The 18,582-nt window shown below is 40.6% G+C and overlaps 1 protein-coding gene across 4 annotated transcripts in view; it reads left to right on the top strand.

Moving 5' to 3' along the window:
- Window positions 1–18,582, top strand: part of LOC126210577 (zinc finger matrin-type protein CG9776-like) — a 268,553-nt gene that overhangs the window by 41,661 nt on the left and 208,310 nt on the right. For 3 of the 4 annotated variants that reach the window (XM_049939841.1, XM_049939842.1, XM_049939840.1), the window contains one exon: window positions 6,880–7,074. The exons of the other annotated variant lie outside the window; for it this stretch is intronic. In XM_049939841.1, coding sequence (XP_049795798.1) covers window positions 6,880–7,074 — 195 coding nt within the window. The remainder of the gene's footprint in view (window positions 1–6,879; window positions 7,075–18,582) is intronic. 4 annotated transcript variants of the gene reach the window in all.

Here is an 18,582-nt window from a genome sequence, read left to right as displayed (position 1 = left end):
ATGTTTGCTTTGGCAGAAACTTCAGCAGTTTTTTTCCCCCCGAAATGGTGTTTTCTTGTATTCTTTCTGTGGTTCTGTTAATGCACCATTTTCGCACATTTGATTTAGAGTGCTCCTTGACATTTTCTTAACCCACCCTCTCCAATAATTACAAACGCTGCAGAATGCCGGTATTGTTTTCGACTTTCCATGGGTAGTCGTAGCCATGTGACCCACACTTGGTAGTGCTACAGATACAACTGGCAGCATACTTAACATAGAAGTATAACCAAAAATAACTTTATTTGCATCTTAGGGGAAGGCTTTCAGTGCAGTCGAAATGTGTTAACAGGTTTTGTTTCCTGATCACATTATAGTGCAGAGAATGGACATCATAAACATCCAGTTGGTGAGTGCATAAACAAACTAGAATTGTGACTGCCAATGAGAAGAAATCGGAGGAGCTGTGTGGGAAAGCAGCCCCGCCTCCCTCTTGCATGGCAGCCAGCCTAAACTTGTATTCTGTGTTTCTGCAAAAGCAGAACTTGACACAGAGCACTATTATGTATTGCTGATCACACCCAATATTTTGAAGGCTGTAATAAAGCTCTGCGGTGGACTGTGATTAGTCTCATCTCAAAATGAGAAAAGAAAACAATGAGTGAAATGCCCTGCATGTTGACATGTTCATGTAAGAAGTCCAATACGGCGTGTATATTATGAGGCCTTGCTCCATCTTGCATGAACCAGTGCATGTTGAAGGGCAACGCGTTAGCAAGAATCCGTGGAACTAAGTTATTGTGGAGCATTTTCGAATAACACGTACCCTAATGGTGCGGGACTGTTGCTTGCTGATGTTGGACATGTTGGAAGTGACGTATTTGAAGCCCGACGTCTACCTGTATTTGACAGTTATATACAACAGCAACCTAAAACTACTACATTAAATGTGCTCTCATTGTACCAACTTTTGAACTTTAGCTAGCAGTCAAATGTAAGCATTTCTTTGTTCTAGGATGCTAGACCCCATGGTTTCTCTTACAGACCATTCGGCTATTTGTAATTGGCTTGACACCACAGCATCGATAGCATGAATTCATTGTTGCATTCATGCACTTTTTGTAAAAAATTATTCTTAAAGCACATTTTCTACAGGATTTGGGCTCAGTAGATGATTTGCATTATCAGTAACAAAAAAAAAAGTACATTTTACGTATTTATTGCAGATAATTAAGCTGTTTCGCACTGTCTCTGATAAAATACAGGGAGGCACAGAGAATCTGCCACCATTTTGTTTTTGAATAAACACTTTACTGTCAAGAAAAACTGAAAGGAACCTATACTGCCATGGAAAACCTGTAGAGAATTGTTCTAACTTAACACATGCTCATTATGTCCACCATTTTGATTTCTAACTTACATCACACGAACACTGATGTTAGCGATAATCCTACCGTACAATCTTCTGTGACTTCACTGCAAGCTTGAACAATAATGTATCTGAGGTTCATTAAATCTTGAACACTTCAGGGGGAAATCTGTTCCTTAGTATCACCAAAGGAAGAAGTCAGGTGGGTTGGCGTCTGACTATTGGGGGGGAGGGGGCAAAATTGGCCATCATTGAAACGACCTGGAACTCTGAGTGAAATGACCTGCCTCTTAAAACACTCATATTAAGAAGTGCGACACAGTGTTTGCAATGTGTGGCCATCTTGACTGAACCACTGCATGTTGAGGGTAAATGCAGTAGCAAGGAGCTGTGTAACGAAGTTATTGTGGACTGTTCTCAATTTCTTCAAAGTAAAAGGTCCAATAAGGCCACGGCTGGCAATTGTGACCCTTACTGTAATCCTCAGAGCACAATCTCGTCGTTCATGAATCACTTGTGGTTTTTCAGTAGCCCAAAAGAAAAATTTTGTTTGTTAACCACACTGTCCAAATGAAAATACACCTTGTCTTAAAACCAAAAGTTCTTGAGAGTTTGTTGCCTATCCTCCACCCAGTGGGCAGATAGTAGTCTCTGCCATATGTGTTCTGCAGTGAGCTTCTGAGCAGAGGTGATGTTGTATGGGTATATCCAGAGGTGACTTTTAAGAATCTGTTGAATGAAGCGTCTATGCCCAGCTGCACTACTGCTGTTCTGCACCTTCTCTGTGGAGCAACTCGTACCGCTTCAGTATTCCCCAGTGAACAAACAGGCTTAGGCCCAGGTTACTTCACATCCAATATTGATGCTTCCTGTAAAAATGGATCATACAGCCTGTGAATGATTCTCTTGCAAGAGTCCCACTTCGTGCTAAACTGTTGTCGAAACTGCCTCTGGGTTGCAAGAGGACTTTTCATTTTGTGAAAAAATGATACAACTGCCAGTCACAGCTGTATTGTTAGTCATCCATTGTCGGCCATGTTGGAAACACCAGTCTCCTAGTGACAGTATCATCAAATACATGTCATTTCGTAACTCTTTTGTTTCTCCAAACTCTACTGCTACTGCCGTTGAGAAGCTCTACGGGGTAACTAGTGTGACTCATAAATTATGTATGAAACAAATGGTGACACATTTTGTGCATCACCCTGTAATTTGTCTGGACACAATTTGCTGTGGAATAGGTATTATTAGGTAATTTTACGTTTTTGCATGTTCTACATTACATTTACATTTATACTCTGCAGGCCACCATTCGTTGTATTGCGGAGCTTAGTACGTATAACAGTGTTACTTCCTCCTTTTCCTGTTAGTCATTTACTGTTCACCAGAAAAAACGATTGCTGGTAAGCCTCTTTGTGGGCTCAAACCTGAGACAGCATTTGTTTTTATTACAAATTGCAAAATTTTTAGGTCTGTAACAATAACAAAAGGAGGAGATGTTACAATCTACAGCACTCCAAAGTGACCATCCTCTTTTAAGGAGTGATGGGTATCTTGCCAAGTGAGCTTATTAAATGGTATATGGAAGTCTTCTCGAGAGCAATAGGTCTGGAAATACTAGAGTTAAGTAACTTTTTCTTCTCTCTTTCCTTCTTTTGGATATACTTTTCCTGGAATTTGTTTGACTTAGTGAGAATTAAATTTTAATACAAGTGATTTTTACGGAATTTTATAAGTTTTACAAGGGCATTACAGTTCCTTAGAACTAGAATGATTTACTTATGATGATCTTTCTTATAAAATGTATTTATTGTGTATACTGGTGTGTTTTATCAAGCAGTAGTGTTCTTTTGGGGGGCAAACAGAACATAATTTAATATTACAATTTGCTGTATATCGTGACATTTGTGGAAGGTAAGTTGTAGCTTACCATATTACAGGGCGATTTGGGCAAGTCAGAACCATAAATATTTACGCAGTTCGTTTTAAAAGTAATAAAAATGATTTTTGTGTGTTGTCAGTTGTTAGATTGTTGTTCATAGTATTGAACTATGGAAACATTGTGTAGTAATGCAGCATTCCGTCACCCTTTACACATTGCTAGTGCCACATTTGAGTCTGCTAAGCAGATCCCTGACAGTTGCGGTGGGCTGGGTGCAGCTGCTTCGCAGGCCTATCTCGACCAATAATATAATGCGATTTTGTAAACATTGTCTATAGACAGCTATTGTTTTTCACCTGCAGCCATTTGCACTTCACAGTTCAAAACTGGTAACATTCACATCTACATCTATACTCTGCAAACCACTGTGAGCTACATGGCAGAGGGTATTTCCCATTATATCAGTTATTATGGTTACTTTCTGTTTCATTCTTGTATGGAGTGTGGAAAGAATGATTGTGACTGCCTCTGTACATGCAGTAATTATTTTAATCCTATCCTCACGATCCCCATGTGAGCGATATGCAGGGGCTTGTAGTATATTCTGAGAGTCATCATTATAAAGCCAGTTCTTAAAACATTGTTAATAGACTTTCTCATGATAGTTTACATCTGTCTTCAAGAGTCTTCTAATTCCGTTCCTTCAGCATCTCTGTAATACTCCCCCACGGATTGAACAAACCTGTGACCATTTGTGCTGGCCTTCTATGTATACATTCAGTATCCCCTGTTAGTTCTATCTGGTACGGGTCCCACAGACTTCAGCAGTATTCTAGAACTGGTCGCACAAGTGATTTGTAAGCAATCTCCTTTGTAGACTGATTGCACTTCCCCTGTATTGTACCAATAAGCTGAATATACCACTCACCTTACCCACGACTGAACCTATGCGATCATTCCGTATCATTTCGCTACAAAGTGTTACATCCAGGTATTTGTACGAGTTGGCCGATTCCAGCACGTACTCAGTGGTACTGTAGTCATAGGATAATACATGTTTTCATTTCGTGAGCTACAAAATTTTACATTCCTGAACATTTAGAGCAAGTTGCCAATCTCTGCACCACTTTAAAATCTTATCTAGATCTGACTAAATATTTATGCAGCTTCATGGAGATAATACTTCATTATAGCCAACTGTTTCACCTGCAAAAAAAACTGATATTATTAATATTGTCTTCAAGGTCACTAATATACAATGTGAACAAGAGTCCCAACACATTTCTGTGGGGCACACCCGAAGTTACTTCTAAGTCTGACGATAACTCTCCAACCAAAATAACATTTTGTGTCGTCCCTACCAAAAAAGTCCTCAGTTCTGTGCTGTGAGCTGCCGCAGATCTTCTTACACTGTTACAACTATAGGTGGCAGCTCCACAATGCTCACAGGAGTGCAGAGGTTTGCGTAATTGAAAGCTTACTGTGCAGCCTGTCGAGTTGTTCCAAGAGAAGTTCCCTAATGTTCCTATTCCAGGGAAAACAACAGTTTATTACATAGTAAAACGTTTTCATGAAATGGGAACTGTTAATGAAAGGTCAAATCCACCAGCCTCGTGTGTTAACACCAGAATTTACTGAGCGTGTTCATACGCAATGGTAAGGAGAGATGGGCTACGGAATGGTGCAGCAACTATTGTAGGAAAGCTGGACAGGAACATAAATGATCAGTGACCAAGTTTATACAGCAAACAGAAGATTTACTTGACTTCTATTTCTTCAAGTGAACGAAGACTCATTACAAATAATGCGGCAAGAAGTAAGTCTGACTATCACATTGTCAATAAGAGTGATGCTCACTGCAGTAAACACAAACAGTGGTATCGTAGGGAAGAGGCTCCAAGTGTGTGTTGGTTAAGTTGCTGCCACTGGCTGTCCTATATTGCAGCAGCAGAGGGTGCTCATAGCCTAGAGCTTGCTGGAGGCATGGCTCAGAGGGCGTGCACCATTGGATTCACCAGATCCTGCATGAACACTATCAATGTCTAATGGATACTTGCAATTCCATTTGCCAACTTCGCGACGCCTGTGGGGCGATATCGATACATAACAGTATCGATACATAATACCACATTTTCAACAAACTGTTGCAATCTCCTGGTAAATCACTGTATTGGCTGTCCCAACAGCTTGGAGCATTTTATTCAACGTGCCACAGAGCCACAAAATGTCTGAGGTTGTGACCATACCAAGTTCAAGTAGTTTGGGACATGCACCCTTTGCCTTCAGAAAAGAATGTCACCTGTTGTCAGGGTTAAAGAGATTCAGTCCTAACAGAGTGAATAATAACTTGAATTACAGTTTTTATTTTCTGTGAAGAAGTGTTTTCCACTTAAATGGATAAGTTAACAGCCAGCAGACTGGCTGTCAGTAGTATTCAGACACTGCGTGAGACACCACCCACAAAAATTGGAGTGTGGTGTGCCATATTTAGGCAGCAAATTGTTGGACCAATATTTTTAACACAACTGGTATTTTAGTTGTTTATACAGTCATCATGTGAGGGTCATTCCAATAGTCATGGCAACTATGATGTATTGTGGTATTGTGTGGCATTACCGTAATCACAGTAAATACGTTTGAAAGCCCGCGTCAAACATTACCAAAATCAGTCTACAAATTGTGACCACATACGAGGATGGCTCAGTACCAGCGCATGGAACATTCAGTGTCAGGTCGACCGTGGTAAAAGATGGAGCCTTCCTCACCCGGCCTACTCACCAGACCTCAATCCGTGCGATTTCGACCTTATGAAACCATTGTGTGGGAGGTGCTTTGCAAACAGAGTGAATGTCCTCACGGTGTTTCGGCGACAGGTGACACACATTGATGGCAAAGCTGTTTGTATGCACCAGGGGACTATTCTGAACTGTGATAGTTTATTTTGATTCATTTTCATTCGGTTTGCCCTCATGCACAATAAATTTACACAGAGTTCCAATGCATATGTTTCATTTAACCTTTACCTTGGCTTCCTGTACTGGAAACCTATTTTACGTTGGCATTCAAATACACACAGATGTACCAGTTCATTGCACAGTGCAGAATTCTCATGTTATCACTTTATCGCAAGATATAACATACCTGCGATGAATGACCTTTGTAAATTAATTTACAACCATGCCTGAAATGAATGAATGTTATTGCTGTTTGCAACAAGTGGTGGTGAAGTGTCACATCTCCAATGAAACAATGGCGACGCTCCAAGAGTTCATTGTCGATCGATTATTTTCTGAAAATCTGTGGCCCTCACACTCAACAGACCTGACTTATGGACAAGGTGTACTGCAATATTGTGAGAATGCTGGTGGATTTACAGAATAACACTACTTGTGCTATAAGGGAAGTCAGTCGATGTACTAGACAAGTATCAGCAAATGTGCCATCAAATCGATATATTTTGCTATAAAATTGAGGACAGTTTATAAATCCTTTATAAAGCTGAATCACCCTGTATTTCATCATTGTTTAATTGGTTTAGACATCTATTTTATTGTTGTGCTTTGTTACATAATTATGATGATTTTTACTGCCCCTAGGCCCCCTCATTTCAGCAGTGCTCCAATTGTTACTTAGGACTCGTGTTACACAGGTACGAACACGCACGAGGAAAGCAGAGAATGCCACCAGCTGAGGAAGAAGGAAGATTTAGGAAAGACGTACACGTGCCGAGGAGGGTTAGGGACGACTCCCCACGTGAAAGACGTCACAAGAGTAGAGAACCGAGGTTGTCACCACTGCCCGTCAGGAAGAGAGAACGTAGTAATTCACCTGACAGGTACAGGAGGTGAGTGGCTTCTAGAGTTGTAGCAGTAATTGTTAAACCTTTGAGTACTGTTTACAAGTTATCTCGTGTCGCTCTGCCACTCTCCATGTGCTAGTGGCAAGTTTATGTGCGGCTTTGGAGTTTTCCTTTAGCATTATCAGTGAGTTAACTCGGGCCTCCTTGCTGACCCCTGAATGCTGATGACTAATATTGACGCACTGCCACTCAGGTAACTGCGTGCTGTTCAAAGGTTTAAGCAAATATCAGAATTTCTGCCCATTATATCAGTAGTTTTTCACAGCTCTGGTCACTTGATTCTGTTGGAATATTTTGTCGGTTGTGATCTCGTTTTGTTACATTTGACTTCTCTTTACATCTTACTGTTTGTAAGGATTAGTGTCACAGCTTCATTCTGTGAAGTAAATGTTTAGGCCTTCCAATGGCACCAAGCAAGAAGTTACGGAGATAGTCTCAAACAGTGACAGTGAGGACACGTTATTTGATGTATAAGTAAGTGATAATTTGTCTACAGACTCTGAAAGCAGCAGACGTAGGACACCTACATAAGCAGGTTTAACGCTGTAGTCCTGTGTTTCAGCAAGAGACATACACTGATGCACCAAAGAACCTGGTATAGGCATGTGTATTCAAATACAGAGGTATGGAATAAGGCAGAATACGGCTCTCTGGTCAGCAATGCGTATAGAAGACAACATGTCTTGTGCAGTAGTTAGATCGGTCACTTCTGGTACAGTGGCAGCTTATCAAGGTTTCAGTGAGTTTGAACGTGGTGTTATAGTCGGTACACAAGCAGTGGGATACAGCATCTCCGAGGTAGTGATGAAATGGGGATTTTCTCGTACGACTATTTCATGCTCGTACCGTGAATATCAGGAATCTGGGAAAACATCAAATCTCCGACGTTGCCATGACCGGAAAAAGATGCTGAGATCCTGCAAGAGTGGGACCAACGATGACTGAAAAGAATCTTTTAATGTGACAGAAGTTCAATCCTGCGAATTTCAATGCTGGGCCATCAACAATTGTCAGCATGCGAACCATTGAATGAAACATCATCAATATGAGCTTTTGGAGCCGAGGGCCCACTCGTGTACTCGTGATGACTACACAACACGAAGCTTTAGCCTCACCTGGACCTATCAACACCGACATTGGACTGTTGATGACTGGGAACGTGTTGCCTGGTCGGACGAGTCTCGTTTCAATTTGTGTTGAGTGGATGGACGTGTACGGGTATGGAGACAACCTCATGAATCCGTGGACCCTACATGTCAGCTGGGAACTGTTTAAGCTGGTGGAGGCTCTGTAATGGTGAGTGGCATGTGCAGTTGGAGTGATATGGGACCCCTGATACGTTTATATACAACTCTGACAAGTGACACGTAAGCATCCTGTCTGATCACCTGCATACTTTCCTGTCCACTGTGCATTTTGATGGACTTGGGCAATTCCAGCAAGACAATGTGACACCCCTACATGTCCAGAATTGCTACAGGGTGGCTCTAGGGACACTCTTCCGAGTTTAAACTATTCCGCTGGCCACCAAACTCCTCAGACATGAACATTATTGAGCATATCTAGGATGCCTTGCAATGTGCTATTCAGAAGAGATCTCCACCCCCTCACACTTTTACGGATTTATCAACAGCCCTGCAGGATTCATGGTGTCAGTTCACTGCAACACTACTTCAGTCATTAGTCGAGTCCATGCCACATCATGTTGCGGCACTTCTGCGTGATAGCGGGGTCCCTACACGATATTAGGCAGGTGTACCAGTTTCTTTAGCTCGTCAGTGCACTTGATAGTTCCTCTGAATCTGAAAGTGATAGTAACACTTGGAATGGGTTACCAAAATTGGATTGGAAGCTACAGAAGAAAGACATCTTCAGATCTCTGCAGATTTGTAACAACCATAAATTCACAGAGAAGCTTCAAAGTCTGCAACTAATTTTGCATCTATTAGGTTGGTGCATGAGCTTGTCGTGTTTTTGTTTTGCACGTTGTCATACTGGTTGCTATGTTTTTATTTACCAATTATAAATTTTTTTTCGTTGAAGTTCACTGTTGCTATTTGAGTTTAAGTATTATAATTTTGTCATTTGAAAAATATGAGTCAAGCTATGAATGTTAGAAAATGGATTGCCAAGTGGATAAATAGGAACATTTTCAACTTATTATTCTGGTCTATTTTGATAGAGGAGTGACAGCGGTGGAAGCCTGTAGAAACAATTGCACCATGTATGAGGATAATGCCATTGGGCAGAGCACACCAAGAAAATGTTTTCCGCATTTTAGGAGCATCATTTTGATATTAGTGACTCTATTTTTAGGAAAACATTCAGGTTTTCATGAATATTGTTTAAAGCATTAATCCACTAAGATTCATGTTAGTGTACTTTAGAACTGGCAAATGTGTCAAACTGTGATCTTTCCACCATCCAGCTACATTTGCATGCAGTGAGGAAGATTAAAACATTAGTTGTCTGGATACCACATGCTCTAAGCCAAAATCACAAAAAATCAGTAGTTCTCCATATATGCATCTCTGCTTCCTCTTCATCAGTTGGCTCATGAACAACACCGATAATTCCAGTCCTGTATCATTACTGGTGACGAAAAATGGTGTCTTTATGCTAACACGAGGAAAAGAGAGGAGCCGTTGAGCCCAAAGCTGCAACATCCCATACAAAGACCTCCAGTCATCCACAAAAGATAATGTTATGCATGTGATGGAACAGCGATGGTGTACTGTACTACGAATCGGTTCCTGGTACGTAACCATCATTGCCGACATCTATTGTCAATAGCTGAGATGTCTTGCTGATGCAGTCTAGTGACAGTGACCAGGAAGATTGCGTGGAGTGATGCTACTCCACAGTAAGTATTGCATTCTGCGAGACTGACAAAAAACACTGTACAGGAGTGGGATCGGGAAGCATTTGCACACTGACCTTATTCACGTGGTCTTACGCCCTCAGACGTTTACGTTTTCTGCTCTCAAACAAACAACCTTCAAGGAACTTCTTTTTGGCACGAAAATGCACTCCACCTGTGGCTCAGTGAGTTCTTTACCTCAAAACCACGTGATTTCTACAGTCGCGGAATCAAAAAGTTTCCCCAGCATTGGCAGACTGTTGTAAATATTGAAGGAAAATATATTATTGATGACCAAAGTCTCTGTTATGTGTATCTGTTGTGTTTATTAAATTATGGAAAACACTACAAACTTGTGCACCAACCTAATACAGTAATATTTGTCTTGGCATTGACATATCGTATTGTGGCAGGAGGAAATATTGCAGAAAGCTCTCCAGAAATATTTGGCACCAGACGAGGCAGGCCAATCGGGTAACCGCGTTCTAGGTAGAAGCCCAAACAGCAGCTATTTAGTGGAGGTAGATGCATTAGCCATTAATGGTGGAGCGCTCGCCTCGACATTAAGCGAGCACATCTGCATCGGCCAAAGGATTAAACCACAAGACACCAATTTTACAACTGTGGTAGAATGTGAGTGAATTTTACCACGCAATGTCAGATAATGTACAGAACTTCAGTTAAATGAAGCTTATAACCATTTCTTGTGTTCCACTTGTGCAGTTGTGAATGTTTGTGAAGCACGAGTAAACAGGATGGTGTCTTCTGCTTTATTTATAAGTCTTGTTTTATTTGAGATTGATTTTGGTGTCACATTACACCATTTTCAGGTCATTCTGTGATGTCTAGTGATCGTCTTGATACTGAGTAATCATCATTGTAGATCTCATAAGGGTACAAAAAATTGACGTTCTCTATGATGATCTTTCCTGCTTGCGTGAATGCCAGCAGCACATTACGTAACCAGGTTACATGCTGCTGCCAGTTGCACTATAAGCAGGAAAGAAAGCTGACGATAGTGGACATCAATTTTTTTTATATCCAGTATGAGATATATGATGACGACGATGATGATGATGATGATGATGATGATGATTACCTGGTATCCACATTATAACCCTTGTATCACAGAGGAGGCTAAAATCTAGTGTAACACCAAAATCAATTGCAAATAATATAGGACCTATAAGTACAATGAAGACGTCATTTTGGGTTGGAAGCTTGAATTAAGTCTGCTGACAGAGAGAGAGCAGTGGTTGTACCAGTGCAGCACAGCAGATAATGACACGAGACCTACAAAATTAGAAAGATTGGGCTTTCAGATGTGTGTGTGGCGTTTGAGTGGAGTGATAAGAACATGCATATTTAGTGTCTTGACCATGTTGGATTTATACCTACAAAATAGCATTTGCTTTCATTTCAAGAAATCTGTTGCAGAAAATCACTGTTTGCTAGTGGAAGCATATGGAGGATGTGCTGTGCTGGAAACAAACTGCAGTGCTTGGTTTCAGCACTTCAAAGACAAGATGTTTGAGGCGAGTGCCAGAATGCATCCTGGTCACTGTGGTGTATCATGAGCAGTCACAACTGGGTCAAACGGTGAATGCTAAACACTTAAAAAAAAAAAACAATTACACAGTTTGAAGGGTGCACAGAAAGACAAAGGCTTACAGTACGTTGAGACACATGACTGAGCCATTACACATAAAGACAATGCCAAACTGCATGTTGCAAAACAGGTGAAGTAGAAATGGGAGGGACTTCTATAGCTTGTCTTCCTTCCCCGACCATAATGTTCACTTGTCATCACCCTTTCTGATAATCACTTCTTTCAGTCCAAGCAGCATGGCCTTTCTTAAGAACACTTCACATCTTTTAACAATGTCAAAAACTGACTCCATTAGTGGATCACATCAAAAGAACCTGAATTTTTAAAACCATTGAATCCATTTCTTACATACAAAATGGAAAAAGGTTGTAGCTACTGAAGGACACCAGGTGCATAAATTGTCTTATATAGTGCCACTAAAATAAACTTATGTTTTTGTACAACAAACAGTGAGAATTAATTCAAGTACCCAATACATTAAAATATCTCTTGTGTTTGGGTCTTCCAAATAATATTGCATAGTTCTTATTGTTTTATAAGGAGCATTCAAAAAGAAATTAGCCAGAGGCATAATTACACAAACCAGTACCTCTATAATGAAATTTTCACTCTACAGCGGAGTGTGCGCTGATATGAAACTCCCTGGCAGATTAAAACTGTGTGCCGGACCGAGACTCGAACTCGGGACCTTTGCCTTTCGCGGGCAACTGCTCTACCGACTGAGCTACCCAAGCACGACTCACGCCCTGTCCTCACAGCTTTACTCCTACCTTCCAAACTTTACAGAAGCTCTCCTGCGAACCTTGCAGAACTAGCACTCCTGAAAGAAAGGATATTGCGGAGACATGGCTTAGCCACAGCCTGGGGGGTGTTGAGTTAAATTTTCACTCTACAGCGGAGTGTGCGCTGATATGAAACTGATATGGGAGTTTCATATCAGCGCACACTCCGCTGTAGAGTGAAAATTTAATTCTAGAAACATCCCCCATGCTGTGGCTAAGCCATGTCTCTGCAATATCCTTTCTTTCAGGAGTGCTAGTTCTGCAAGGTTTGTAGGAGAGCTTCTGTAAAGTTTGGAAGGTAGGAGACGAGGTACTGACAGAAGTAAAGCTGTGAGGATGGGGCGTGAGTCGTGCTTGGGTAGCTCAGTCGGTAGAGCACTTGCCCGCGAAAGACAAAGGTCCCGAGTTCGAGTCTCGGTCCGGCACACAGTTTTAATCTGCCAGGGAGTTTCAGTACCTCTATGTTAAAAGTATTGACCCTGGCTGTTGAGACACTTGTCCCACTGTGACACAAGGTGGTAAATGGCTGTCCCATAAAATTCCCGGGGCTGCGATGTTACCCAGTTCCGCACGTATAGCTGGACGTCATCGTGCACAAGAGTGCAGGAAAGGTTATGCTGATGTTCTTCTTTGATCGAGATGGCCCCCTTCCGATTCACTTCCAGCAGCACGGGACAACAGTGAATGTCCAGCGTTACTTGCAAACCTTGACCACCCTTCACCAAGCGATCAAATCAAAATGACCAGGCACTCTCACCCGTGGGGTCATTCTGCTCCACGGCAATGCAAAGCCTCGTACAGCCAACACAGTTGCGGCACTCCTGCAGGTTCTCAGCCACCCTCCATACAGTCCGGACTCTCTCCCTGTGATTACACCAATTTTGGTCCTCTCTAAAAGGCTCTGAGGGGCAAACGATTCACCTCGTACGATGACATCCAGCTGTACGTGCGAAACGGGTTAACATCGCAGCCCTGGGAATTTTATGAGACAGCCATTCACTGCCTTGTGTCACAGTGGGACAAGTGTCTCAACAGCCAGGTACTGGTTTCTGTAATTATGCCTGTGGCTCATTTCTTTTTGAACGCCCCTTACATTTTTATGTTGTTGTGTTGTCTTCAGTCCTGAGACTGGTTTGATGCAGATATCCATGCTACTCTATCCTGTGCAAGCTTCTTCATCTCCCAGTATGTACTGCAGCCTACATCCTTCTGAATCTGCTTAATGTATTCATCTCTTGGTCTCCCTCTACGATTTTTACCCTCCACGCTGCCCTCCAATGCTAAATTTGTGATCCCTTGATGCCTCAGAACATGTCCTACCAACCGGTCTCTTCTTCTCGTCAAGTTGTGCCACAGACTCCTCTTCTCCCCAATTCTATTCAATACCTCCTCATTAGTTATGTGATCTACCCATCTAATCTTCAGCATTCTTCTGTAGCACCACATTTCGAAAGCTTCTATTCTTTTCTTGTTTACACTATTTATCATCCATGTTTCACTTCCATACATGGCTACACTCCATACAAATACTTCCAGAAACGACATCCTGACACTTAAATCTGTACTCGATGTTAACAAATTTCTCTTCTCCAGAAACGCTTTCCTTGCCATTGTCAGTCTACATTTTATATCCTCTCTACTTCGACCATCATCAGTTACTTTGCTCCCCAAATAGCAAAACTCCTTTACTACTTTAAGTGTCTCATTTCCTAATCTAATTCCCTCAGCATCACCCGACTTAATTCGACAACATTCCATTTTTATAACATTCTTTAATTTTGCATAGACCTATAATTTTCACGGAGAAGTCAGGGAAGTCTCTCAAAGAGCTCTAAAACACTCGGGGGAATACTGAAAGATCAAGAAATTCATCAAGGGAATGAGACAAAAACATAGATATAAATGCAACATGACCAAACAGGTCACATAGTTGCCAACGATCTGGTCTGGGGTGATAAACTTCCAGATCAGTTCTGTTCACTCAATTTCTAGGCACTACCCTCATTCTGAATTTGAAAAATTTAATGACACGATTTATGAAACCTGAAATGTTTGTAGCCTGCGTTGTCAGTGGCACTTAAGGACATTCAAAACAGTTCTTATCTGTTCCTGCAAAGCAAATTTCCTTACTATTATGTACAGGAAATTAAGAATTACTCCAATTTCAAGAAGAGTTTATAGCGTCCCTTCAAAGTATCACCTGCAAAATATTCCTGTGATCTCTGTAGACTTAACTAGTGGTAACAGTTACATGTAGTCTTGACCCCATGCATATTGACACTGATGCTGATTTTGAACCAGAAGCACCTGAATAAACTTTTTCAACAGATGTTAAAAAGAATCAGTGTTGCAGTAGCATAGCTGGTGCTGTAATGGGCAGGTTTTGTGAACTTATAACATCCACACAAAATATTAACGATTCGAGCATCTACAAATGTGGAAAAAAACACTTTAATCACTACTGGAAAAAAAGGTACTGAATGAAAAAATTGCCTATTTCATCTACATTGTTAAAATGATTTCCTGTGTCTTCCTCTGCAGTGGACGTGGATTGTGAGGCTTCTATGTGAATGCTGGATACATTTGGGAGAACATGAAAAGAGCACTTTGTGTTGCATGTTTCCACGCAGAAAGCTATTTAAAAAATATATTCTGTTAAATCTTAGAAATCCACATTCCTCATACATCCTCGACACACAGTGCCGTCAGTAAAACTAGAGTGCTGAGATACTGGATGCATCTAACAAGGAAACATTACCATCTTGACCTCATATTTTAAGTAGAAGAAAGCACACTTGCTAGTCATTAGCTCCAGCAATTGATCCCACACTAAAATTTGAACCATAATTCTGATAACATTCGCTTATGATCTTCCTGATATACAGCATTTAAATTTCGTGTGCACTGCTTTTTTGTCTCTGGCTCCATCCCACTGCAGCCCCATAATGCCAAGCATGAAATACTGTGCAGTGGAGTGAGCAAGAGGTTTCTGAAATACTTCTGTGACTTTCGTAGTGTGCTTTGTTCATTATGTCAAAGTGTGTGGTTCGTAATCTGTAGCATATGCCAGAGGTCTCTTTGCTTCGATCATTTTTAAGTTGCAATTCACAAATGCAGTGTAGATGAATGAACGTATCATTAAAGAAGTAGCGGAGTATTATTTCATTATTATTTTTGGAGTTGTGCATTACTTCTTTTGGATTTTAAAGCTGACTGTGTTAAAGTGACTTACATGTGCAGGAGGTGCACTATTCTTCAACATGATTGGCATGATTAAAGCATAAGTTTTTCTCATTTTGCAATTGAAGTGTGTGTATAGCTGCAGAATATCGATACAAGACTATTGTTAAATAATATTGAATGTTTATGTTTGTGAGGTAGATAAATAATCTACCGTACTATCTTTACATACCTATTTTTCACATTTAGTAAAATGTTCTCATACAAGATTTGCTAACACATTTGACGTCCAACTTCCCCTCCTCTTCCCTCGCCTTCAACATCCCGTGAGTAGGAGGGCTCTGGCTGTCACTCCTCTTTACAGTACTTCGTGTATGGTCATTACGGGCTGCAGTGGGTTGGAGCAAGTGAAAAACAACTGAAGCACATAAAATTTGAAAGCTCTTTATTCAGAAGGTCATAACTGGGTACTATCAGAATAATGACGCAGATTGTCGGATAGGATCAGTTGCTGGGTCTGATGTCTTGCAAATGTACTTTATTTTCCTTAAAATATGAGCCTGAGTTGGAGACATTTCCTTGTAACAAGAGAGAGGTACTGCATCAAACAAAAGAATTAGAGACAATATTTATCAAAGTTTTATTGTTCACCGAAAAGAGGCGGTGGTTGGGAGACAAAGTGAAAGATTTGAAGCAATAGGAAATCAATTTAGATATGCATGTTCCCAAACTGAACAAATGATTTAATATAGTAGAGTACCCCCTATGCCTGGATCAGAATAGCAAACTGAATGACAGCTATTTGGGACTGTATTATTATTCTTTTCTTGCTCTCACTAACTGCGAAAAGACTCTTGATACAATAAATTGAAACAAACTGTGGGAAATTTTGAGGAGGAGGATCCTCTCTCATAAGAGCTGTAAGGAATTTATATAAGAATAATAAATTGCAGATAAAAATAGTGGGCAGCAGACATAACACGGTTGAAATAAATCAAGGACTTACACAAGAGTGTCACCTAGCACCCACCCTTTTTAATGTATATATTGAGGATCTAACCAAAATTTGGTTACAGACAATAATACACTTTAAAATTTGGTTTTAAAGCCACAAGCTCTTGCCAAATACTCCTTAGCCATTGTCAAGTGGTGACTGTCATCTGTTTGCTGCTACCATCCTTGTATAGCCACACTGCCTTCTGTGATGTCCCTGGTTCTTGCCCCATCACCATATAATGTAATATTTTGCCCGCTTCAGCCTTCCGACAGCTAAGTTCTGAGCCACGTTTAGCTGTAGGCTGCTGTTTTTATTGAAGGAGTATCATAGATTTTCTCAGCTTGATTGATTATTGGTGTACTTCTGGTTGTTTATCCGATTTGTCATATCCATTTTACGTGCAAAATCGAAAGGACAACCCTGCCAGGAGTACGGCATTAACATTATCTGTTATTCTTGCATCATTATTCTGACATTACTTTTGCCCCTCTTTTTTTCCGCTTTCCTCCTTTTTTCCTTCTTTCAGGCAAGTACTTTGCAAATTTTAGAACATGTATGTATGTTCTGAAATTTAAAGTTGATGTATAACTTTGTAGACTATTTGATCATTCCCTCACTAGTGCTTTGCAGAGACTTTACTGAGCAAGGTTGAATTTGTTATCTGATGTATCCTTTTTAAAACAAGGTGACACATATGATATTTTGTAAATGATCTATGGCTGACTAAACAGCAATGCAACTAACATTTACACTCTTACTGTACGTATTCTGCTGTTTTCACTTCTTTTCCTTTATTTAAATATTTCTTCAACCTGTTGTGTTTATTCTACTTTCCTCTGTTCACTTCAAACATGTTTCTTCTCACTCTCCTTTCCCCACTGCCCTCCCCCCACCCCGTTTACTTAGGAATTTGTCCATATCTAGTACTTTCTGTTACTTAATCTCCTATGCTTTCCTTGTAAATCTTTACCGATCCCTTGAATCCAGTTTGTCTTTAACTTCTTTTGATAAAGTATTTAGTCATCTGTTTAGTTAATGTAATGTAATTGGATAGATGAAAAATCTATTCACCAAGCAGTGGAAGGAGAACACACACATAGATCTATTTACATTTGCAAGCTTTCAGGGACAGTGGCTTCTTTGTATGGCAGAAGGATTGAAGGAGAAGGAAGGGGGTGAAGGACTGGTGAGGTTTAGGAAATTGGGAGAATTTGGAAAAGTTGCCCAGAACTTGTAAGTTTCCCCTGACCCGGGGTTCTGGGTGGCTTTTCTATGCTTTCCCCATTTCCTAAACCTGACCAGTTCTTTTCCTTCACCCGTGAGCCTTCTCTTTCAACCCCTCTGTCAGAAGGAAGAGCCACTGGCTCTGAAAGCTTGCAAATTTAAATACCACCACCACCACCACAGTTTCCCACCTCTGGCAAGACTGTCGTGGAACAGAAGCCTTTTCATCGTATTTAGTTTTCCCATACCTCCCTGTTACTACTTTAACCCAGTCTTCTCCTCTTTTCTAAATACTTTCTTCCATTTCTATTAACCGATCACCAATCATCTCAGTCTCTTGCCCTCCATCTTCAACTCAAATATCTCCCTAGATGCCCTTGTCTCATCCATTCTCGTCACATGCTTGTACATTTTCATCTTTTTTCCTCTATCTTCTCTTGTAGCGATTCCTTGTCTGTCATCTCCTGAAACTTTTCATTTCTCACATTTTCCATCTGTGTTACGCCTATTTGACTCCTCAGAATCCTTATGTCATGTTACTTTTATCCATTTCCCTCATGACTCGTGTTTCTGCACTGTACAACGGTATTAGTATATAATACATTTGGTACATCACTTTTCTGAGTGGTTTCTTTGTTGCATACATTCCTTTCATTTTTCTGTACGAGGGTAAATCAAATATAAATGGGATTTCATTTTTTTTAATTTATTGAAAAATACAAAGCAAAAGTTATTTTCCTTCCTTCATACTTCTTTAGAAATATATTTTTCCCAGCGAGAAGGAAGGTTTTTTATTCTACCATCGTAAAATGATGCTGGTTGTGATAGGAGCTAGCTGCAC

The sequence above is a fragment of the Schistocerca nitens genome, chromosome 10 (assembly GCF_023898315.1).
Source record: "Schistocerca nitens isolate TAMUIC-IGC-003100 chromosome 10, iqSchNite1.1, whole genome shotgun sequence".
In the NCBI taxonomy this organism is placed as follows: Eukaryota; Metazoa; Arthropoda; class Insecta; order Orthoptera; family Acrididae; genus Schistocerca; species Schistocerca nitens.
Note: the sequence above shows the minus strand (reverse complement) of the source record. Positions and strands in the feature narration are given on the sequence as shown.